This window comes from Macaca fascicularis, chromosome 7 (genome assembly GCF_037993035.2).
Source record: "Macaca fascicularis isolate 582-1 chromosome 7, T2T-MFA8v1.1".
Lineage (NCBI taxonomy): Eukaryota > Metazoa > Chordata > Mammalia > Primates > Cercopithecidae > Macaca > Macaca fascicularis.
The window spans coordinates 138,336,057-138,345,403 of NC_088381.1; the positions used below are offsets into that span (position 1 = coordinate 138,336,057).

A 9,347-nucleotide genomic window follows, 5' to 3' on the forward strand; every position below is an offset into this window, starting at 1 on the left:
AAGAGTCATTTTGGCAGGAGTAATTGACCCTGAAGAGCAGGGAAGGTAAGGCTGCTGAGCCCCAGTAGAGGCATGGAGGGTTATATGGAGAAACTAGGGGATTCACTTGGGAGCCACTTGGAACCACCCAATGCAATGGTAACTGCGAATGGATATGTGCAGCAGTGTTGACCTCCCGGGATGAAGGTGCAAAAGATTTAAAACAAACATTAGCAAGTGCTCTGGGTCCTCCCTGACTGCCACTTTTGTCCTTTTTATTTTTCCTTCTTCTCTTTATTTTTTTAAAGTTAAAACAAAATTAATGTTATAAAGATGGGGTCTTGCTTTGTTGCCCAAGCTGGTCTCAAAGTCCTGGGCTCAAGTATTCCTCCCACCTTCGCCTCCCAAAGTGCTAGGATTATAGGCATGAGCAACCATGCCCAGCGCCCTCCCCCAACCCATTTTTTAAAAAACCATATACCTCTCACAGCCCATGGCTATCCAAAAACCCACAAGGTTTGTAAAGACGGTTCTCAGAATTATTGTTCTGTTGGTTATTAGACTCCAAAGAAGGTACAAGTAAATATGAATAGTCTCCATCTATGGGTTTTGGTTAAGGTGAACACTGGTGCTAAAATTGAAAGGACAAGGACAGCTACTCAGAACGTTCCCATCTTGTAAAAACCTTGACCCTGCTTCACTTGTGACATCACCTGGTCTTCAGGTACTCCCTCATGTAGTTCAATTGAATAAAGCCTTTAACCTCTATGTGAGTCACTTTAAAAAACTTATATAATATATATGTTTAATAATTTTGTGTTGTTACTTGGAATAGTTTTGTGCAAAATGCCAACACTGCCCAGTTTTGTGCCAAAGACAGCATTATCAAAGAACCCTAATTTCCGTGGGTGGAATGGTCAGCCGTGCTGTTGGTATCTGATTCTTTTTTTCCCTCATTTTTATTTTTGTTCTTGATTTCCAACTTTTATTTTAAGGTCAGCGGTAGAGGTGCAGGATAGGCTATGCAGGTTCATTACATGGGTAAACACTGCCATGGCAGTTTGCTGCACAGATTGTCCCATCACCTCACTTTCTTTCATAGCATGGTGGTTGCATGCTTTGACTTTTTCTAGGTACCCTTTTGTCAGACTGAAGTCAGCATTTTCCTTCCATCTTTCAGAGTTCTGTAGATGAGCAGAGAGTTTAGGTAACTTTCCTAAGGTGAGAAAAGACTCTTCTATTATCTCAAATTTCTTCTACTATGGAAACTCCTATTCAACCCAAACACCTGGTCAGATCTGTGTAGACATATGGTCTGGTGCAATGTTGATCAATCTGTTAAATTCTTAAGTGGCGTGATTTCATCAGGTATAAATTTGAACTGGAGTGCCTTTGGTTACTTGGGGCATGTCAAACTTGTGCATTTTTGTGTCACCTTAGAAGAAAAGGGTAGCAGAATAGCTGACACTCCACAAATAACTTACTTTATTTGGTATGAAGAAACCATGAAAAGAAATATTTTGAACAATCTCTAGTCTTGAGTCCTGTTTTCAACAGCTTCAATGATCTTCCTTTCCCAAAGGCCTCCTCCCTTCTGTCTACCTCTATTTATGCTTCTGATTCTCACCTCCCTTCTATCCTGATCCCTATCTTCTTGAAGTCCCCCTTGCTTCTTTTCTTCCACATCTCCACCTCCCTTGTACTATGTGACCTGGAACATCACCTCTTGTTGGATATGACAAGCCTTAAAAACAAGAGAAAAGTTTTTAAAACACACACACACACACAGACACACATACACATACAGACATACAGTGTCACTCTGTTACCCAGGCTGGTGTGCAGTGGTACAGTCATGACTCACTGTAACCTCCAGCTCCTGGTCTCAAGTGATCCTCCTGCCTCAGCCTCCCAAGTAGATGGGTCTACAGGGACACACTATTCCACCGGGCTGATTTTTAAATTCTTTTAGAGACGGGGTCTTGCTATCCTGCTCAGGTTGGCCTTGAATTCCTGGCTTTAAGTGATCTTCCTGCCTCAGCCTCCTGAATAGCTAGGACTACAAGCATGCGCCACCATGCCTAGCTAATTTCTTTATATTTTGTGTTGATAGATTCTCACTATGTTGCCCAGGCTGGTCTCAAACTGATACTCCCTCCTCATACTCTGGAATAGCTAGGACTACAGGTATATGCCACCATGCCTGCATAATTTTTTTTTGTTTTTAAATATTTTATAGAGACAGAGTCTCACAATGTTACCCAGGTTGGTCTCAAACTCCTGGCCTCGAGGAATCCTCCCACCTCAGGCCCCCAAATCTCTGGGATTATAGGCGTGAGTCACTGTACCCCACCTTAGTGCACTATTTCTGAAGCGATTCTTTAGGTAAGATTTTGTGTCTGTACATTTATCAGACTGTGAGTTCCATCCTGTAATTTATAGATAGGCTGGGCTCAGGCAATTCCTGGAGATTTAAAATATGATGTCCCATACCTTTAATTTCCAGATAAATTGAGAAGTGATTTATCAGTGAATAATGACCCTTTCTGTAATAGTTTAACAGTAAAGACAAAAAGTCAGAGACATTACATATGGAATTCCCCAGGCTTAGCATAATGCAAAAATACTGAGAATAATGAAAATGATAGCAGATAGCATGTACCAAGTGCCCAGCACTTTGGGAGGCCAAGGTGGGTGAATCACGTGAGGCCAGGAGTTTGAGATCAGCCTGGCCAAGATGGTGAAACCCTGTCTCTACTAAAAATACAAAAATTAATCTGGTGTGGTAGCATATGCCTGTAATCCCAGCTACTCAGGAAGTTGAGGTGGGAAAATTGCTTGAACCCCGGGATGCAGTGGTTACAGTGAGCCGAGATTGTGCCACTGCACTCCAACCTGCCAGGCTACGCACCAGACACCCTACCTCAAAAAAAAAAAAAAAAAATTAAGAATGTGAGCAAATGTATATTAGTGTACATGGGATTTGCCACAGGGGTATCTAGAAAACATTAGCCTCAAATCTTAAATGAGTACAGGTCCTCTTGTTAGTGAATCTAGGAGTTTCTGCCGTCATCTAAATAAGTATTGAGAATATGACCAGACAGGAAATGTTAAGTAAATTTAAACACACAGACCCTTTTTAAATTGCCAAGTGATTTTATTTCAAGATGACATCAAATTGCTAAGAGGTGATGTAACCATCATAATGACTATTGATTACAACTCCCAGTAAGTGTCAATGAGATTTTCTCCATTGTGTGGGCTCCCATTAGTATTTACTCCTCAGGTTCAGTAGTTTGCAATACTTTCTCTTCCATAAATTCTATTGCTTGTAAAAAGCCACCAAAGAGAAGCGAAACCAGTAAAAGGATGTAACGAGTAAATATTAAAAGTAGTGCTCGGTTTGTATTCACAAGGATGCTGCCTGCAATATGATATTGTTTGTCAGGTGGAGGGCCACTATCTATACTACCTCCTGTTCCTCTCAGTTCACATGTTGGTGGTTGCCACCCAAACACACAGTGACAATGTTTTTTGTTGTTACATACTCCTTTGTAATTGCATGTTTTAAGATCACACTCAAAATGCAGGTCTTGATAAAAAGTACAATTGTGTTTAAGACAGTAGCTCCCTGGGCCACACGTTGCACCATCCACTACCAGCCCCATTTCTGGCAAGTCTGTTCCCTGGTGTGCTTCATAGCCAAAGCATTTTTCTTCTTTTATGTCGCGTACTAATATACTACGAAATGTAGTGTGCTCACCTCCACCGGGAATCTCGCTGACACCACTACAGTGCAACATTCCACAAAAAACATCATCTTCTTCACATGGAAAAGGTTTACTTCCTCCTCGCTGTAGAATAACCCCACAGTTTCCAAATCGGTCACCAATCCTATTCAATTGTTGATAGCACGCTGGGGAGCCGTCTTTCACTTGGTAGCCAAAAAGGGCTTGACACTGCATATCACGGTCACTGCAGTTTCCTCTTACACAAACAGATACTGCTGAACATGGGGTTCCATCCTGGACATAGACGTCATTTGGACACTCTTCGTTTTTCCCATCACAGTATTCCGGTAGATCACATATACCACCCAAGTCTCTGCAAACCACTCCAGGGGCAGCATATTTACACTCACGGCAGCAAAGTCCTGTATTGCAAACACTGCCAAGAGAAAGGATACAAGAGGTCTCACAACATCTATCATTGGCACAATCTTTAAGGGAGCCACAGTCACATTCTTCCCTCTGATTTTTGATCTTGTCTCCACAACGAGGAGCTACATAAGGAAAATTAGTGTATGGAATATTTGGTGCACTCAAACAAAGATCCCATCCATTCAACCTGAGTTGAATCCTCTCATAAGAACAATTGCTCATCATATCATTAAGATCAGGAACAGGAGCCATGAGACAGTTGGTTCGTCGAAAACAATAACAACCAGCAGAATCATGTGTCAAGCCCAAGTTATGACCTAGTGCATGCGCTGTTAAACATGCCCCCCTAAATAAGTGATACCTCATTAAATACACAAACATTGCTCCCCAGTTGGGGTTGCACATTCCATTAAACTGGGCATAACAGTCCTTGTTTTCAAGTTGATATGCTGTAAAAACAACTGAGGTATCATGTTCAATTTTTGTGTACCATCTAAATAATTTCCACAAACCAAAGTTTTCTACAGCAGTTCCAGCAGATACTCCATAAAACTTTATTAAATCCCTTTTATTCCATATGCACAAAACACGTACATAGACATTTAAATAAACTGGTTTGAAAATGGTATGTATGATACTGTTAATAATCACTACATTCTCTATTATGTGTGACACATTAGGGTTCCGCTGGAATAATCCATTAGTAACCGTGTAGTGAATTTTCAAGTTTTTTCTATGATGCCTCCACAAATAAACGTGGCCCGCTCTGGGAGTTTCAGACAGTTTTACCTTTTCAGATTCTTGATCTCTCTCTCCCCCTTCAGTCTTACATCTACTAGCCTCTCCCGGTCTTTCTTCTGACACAAGCAGGGATACTACATGCTCAAATTTGGAAGAAGCCTCCAGGGGTTTGATTTCATAAGTCAAGTCATCCACCTGCAGCATGCCACGCAGCCCTCCATGGCAGGTGTCCAATGTGGCCACAGACCCAGGAACCCCTTCCAGGTAGCAGTCATAGTAACAGTCTCGCGGGACAAAAGGGTAGTTCTCCTGCATGGCCCCCTGGTCATTATCAGTAAAAACAGGTAAATGTCTGGGCATCATGTTCTTCTTGAGCTTCATGTGAATCACGTGCCTTCGGCCCTGGAAACGCATGCTGTAAGAGAGTTGGTCTGGCATCTCAACTCCACGCCTCCTGTGGGGCACTTTCCTGGGGATTACAATTTCTGAGGAAGTAAAGCGCCATCCTGGTGGGTCATGAAAACAATAGACCTGGGACAAGAGTGCCCAGAGGACAGGCAGCCAGAGAGCACCTGTCAAGGGGTCCTGGACCCAGGCAGGTCCCATGAATAAGGGAACCTTTGACCAAAGAAAATGCAATCAAATGGGAGGCACAAAGAGGATCCCTCAGTCTTCAGGCTTCTCCTCAGGGCAGTTATGATGAAAGCAGAGTGAGTCTGCAGGCTTGGCACCCCCTGATAGGTGAGTGGGAAGGGTTAGGCTATTACATAACAATGGTGTGCTCGTCAGGGGAGGCTGTTTTCAGTGAGCTGGAGAGGTAGGTAAGGGGGTCAAAGGAAGAGGAAAAAAATGGCAGGAATTCAGAATAGCAGCATATAACTGAGCTGAAATGTCCCATGTCCTCTAAGGGAAGTCATAAGTGGGGTTTGATGAATAAGTGGGTTTGATGCAAGTTTAGGACACTTAAGGACATTTTTCTCAAGCCTAAATGAGGAAAGGTCTCAACATGTAATTAAAAGAGGGAAGCGTATCCAATGATAAGGAAAGTGGAAACTTCTCCTTAAAAGAATTTTGAGTGCTGCAATAAACATATGTGTATAGGTGCTTTTATAGTATAATGATTTATAATCCTTGGGTATATACCCAGTAATGGGATTGCTGGGTCAAATGGTATTTCTGGTTCTAGATCCTTGAGGAATTGCCACACTGTCTTCCACAACGGTTGAACTAACTTACACTCCCACCAACAATGTAAAAGAGTATCAATTTCTCCCCATCCTTTCCCGCATCTGTTGTTTCCAGACTTTTTAATGATTACCATTCTAACTGGCGTGAGATGGCATCTCATTGTGGTTTTGATTGGCATTTCTCTAATGACTAGTGATGATGAGCATTTTTTTTCATGTTTGTTGGCCGTATAAATGTCTTCTTTCAAGAATTGTCTGTTCATATCCTTTGCCCTATTTTTGATGGGGTGATTTGTTTTTTCCTTGTAAATTTGTTTAAGTTCCTTGTAGATTCTGGATATTAGACCTTTGTCAGATAGATAGATTGCAAAATTTTTCTCTCACTCTGTAGGTTGCCTGTTTACTCTAATGGTAGTTTCTTTTGCTGAGCAGAAGCTCTTTAGTTTAATTAGATCCCATTTGTCAATTTTGGCTTTTGTTGCAATTGCTTTTGCGATGAACAACTTCAGCAAAGTCTCTGGGTACAAAGTCAATGTGCAAAAATCACAAGCATTCCAATACACCAAAAATAGACAAGTATAGAGCCAAATCATGAGTGAATTCTCATTCACAATGGCTACAAAAAAAATAAAATACCTAGGAATACAACTTACAAGGGACCTGAAGTCCTCTTCGAGGAGAACTGCAAACCACTGCTCTAGGAAAGAAGAGAGGACACAAACAAATGAAAAAAAATTCCATGCTCATGGATAGGAAGAATCAATATTGTGAAAACGGCCATACTGCCCAAAGCAATTTAGACATTCAATGCTATTCCTATCAAACTACCATTGACTTTCTCCACTGAACTAGAGAAAGTTACTTTAAATTTCATATGGAACCAAAAAAGAGCCCATATAGTCAACACAATCCTAATCAAAAAGAACAAAGCAGCAGATATCACTCTACCTGCCTTCAAACTACAGTACAAGGCTACAGTGACGAAAGCAGCATATGATACTGGCATCAAAACAGATATATAGACCAATGGAACAGAACAGAGGCCTCAGAAATAACACCACACATCTACAACCATCTGATCTTTGACAAACCTGACAAAAACAAGCAATGGGGAAAGGATTCCTTATTTAATAAATGGTGCTGGGAAAACTCGTTAGCCATGACAGTAGATTTCTCATCAGAAAACATGGAAGCGAGAAGGATGTGGCACAACATTTTTTAAGTACCGAAAGGAAAGAGCTGTCAACCATGCATTTTATATCATGTGAAACTGTCCTTCAGGAATGAACAGGAAATAAAGACATTCTGAAAGGAAGGAGAACTACAAGAGTTTGCAGCTAGCGGATCTACTGTTAAAGATTGGCCAAAGGACACTGTGGAAAGTAGTTTGGAGATTTCTCAAAGAATTAGAAAGAGAACTTCTATTCAACTGAGCAATCCCATTACTGGGTATCTACCAAAGAAAAAAAATTGTTCTATCAAAAAGACACATGCACCTGTATGTTCATTGCAGCACTATTCACAATAGCAAAGACATAGAACCAATCTAGCTGCCCAACAATGGTGGATTCGATAAAGAAAATGTGGTACATCCACACCATGGAATACTATAGAGCCATACAAAGAATGAAATCATGCCTTTGCAGTAACATAGATGCAGCTTGACACGATGCGTATCCGTGTCCCCACCCAAATCTCATGTTGAATTGTAATCCCCAGTGTTGGAGGTGGGGCATGGTGAGAGGTGATTGAATCATGGGGATAGTCCTTCATGAATGGTTTAGCATCATCTTCTCAGGTAATGGTGAGTGAGTTCTCATGAGATCTGTTTGTTTAAAAGTGCGTAGCACCTCCCCCTCCACTCTCTTTGTCCGTCCTTCTCCAGCCATATGAAGTGATGGCTTCCCCTTCACCTTCTGCCATGATTGTAAGTTTCCTGAGATCTCACCTGAAGCCAAGCAGATGCCAGCATCATGCTTCCTGTATTGCCTGCAGAACTGAGTCAATTACCTTCTTTTCTTTATAAATTACCCAGTCTCAGGGATTTCTTTATAGCAGTGTGCGAATGAACAAATACACAGATGGAGGTAACAGAAAACCAAAAACCAAATACAAATAAGAAATAGCTATAACAAATAGAAATAAATAATGAAAGAGAAGACTTAAGCATTAACAATAATTACCTTAAATGTAAATGATCTTAATACACCAATCTAAAGACAGAGAGAAGCAGAGTGGGTAAATAAACATGACACAACACTATGCTGTGTATAAAAAATTCACTTCAAATCTAATCAAATAGGCCGAATGTAAAAGAATTGAAAAAGATTTACCATGCAAACACTGATTTTAAAAAAGCAGGAGTGGCTACATACTTTCACACACAAATGAGTACAAATATAACTGAGGCAATCTGAGTAAGCCCAGGAAATTGTATTGATGTCAACAACCTAGTTATGTTATTGTACTGTTGCAGGGGCTCTTGAAAAAAGTATGGTGAGAATAGATAGGGCTCAAGGACAGTATCTCCAATTGAACTTTTAATGAACTCCCATAGGCGCCAAGAAGGCGGACAAATAAGGAAGAGCATAGAGACAAGGAACTAAGCAGAAGGTTACATCCGTGTAAAGAAAGTTTGTTTTGCATTGTGTTCTTTCTGCTGACGTGGGATTTATGGACTATAAATAAAGTGAGGTGGAGGCTCTGGGCGCGGCCGCCATGTTCTCTGTATGTCTTCTTCTGTGTTGTCTTGTGTGTTCATTCCTTTGTTTAGAAAACACTTGGACCCCAACAACTGGCACAGCGAGCAGGATCCGTGGCTCCACGAGAGCAAGGAACCGGAGGGGGAGCACCCCGGGTTTGTAAGTAAAACAAAAAAAGGGGGACCCACGGGAAAATTATGGGGAATTCTATCTCTCTGACCTCAGAATATTTACGGCTGTTTCAAGGACTGTTGCTGTCTATAGGAGTAGAAGTGAAAGAAAAAGACTTTGAAGTGATTGTTTGCCCATGTTGAACAACATTGTTACTGGTTTCAGTATCAGATTAAAGTGCAGCTGAATTGGAGAGAATGGTTACAGGTAGTAAAGCTTTGCTTAGAGCTCACCAGTTAGGGGATACTATGCCTCTAAATTTGTGGACCTTGTGTAACTCTATCACTCAGGCATTAGAGTTACTTGAGACTGATTCAGAGTGTGGTGATGTAGCCACAGGAGGAAAGGCATCTGAGGATTTGGAAAAAATAAATCTGAAATGGAGCCCATTTATGCCAGGGTAACAG

At 41.2% G+C, this 9,347-nt stretch overlaps 1 protein-coding gene across 1 annotated transcript; it reads right to left on the reverse strand.

Annotated features, from left to right (window-relative positions):
• Positions 1-935: 935 nt before the first annotated feature.
• LOC123574586 (disintegrin and metalloproteinase domain-containing protein 20-like) lies at positions 936-9,125 on the reverse strand. Its single transcript, XM_045396634.3, has one exon. It carries the CDS (start codon positions 5,484-5,486, stop codon positions 3,255-3,257), a length of 2,232 nt encoding a protein of 743 aa, XP_045252569.2. The 5' UTR covers positions 5,487-9,125; the 3' UTR covers positions 936-3,254.
• Between the last annotated feature and the right edge of the window lie 222 nt (positions 9,126-9,347).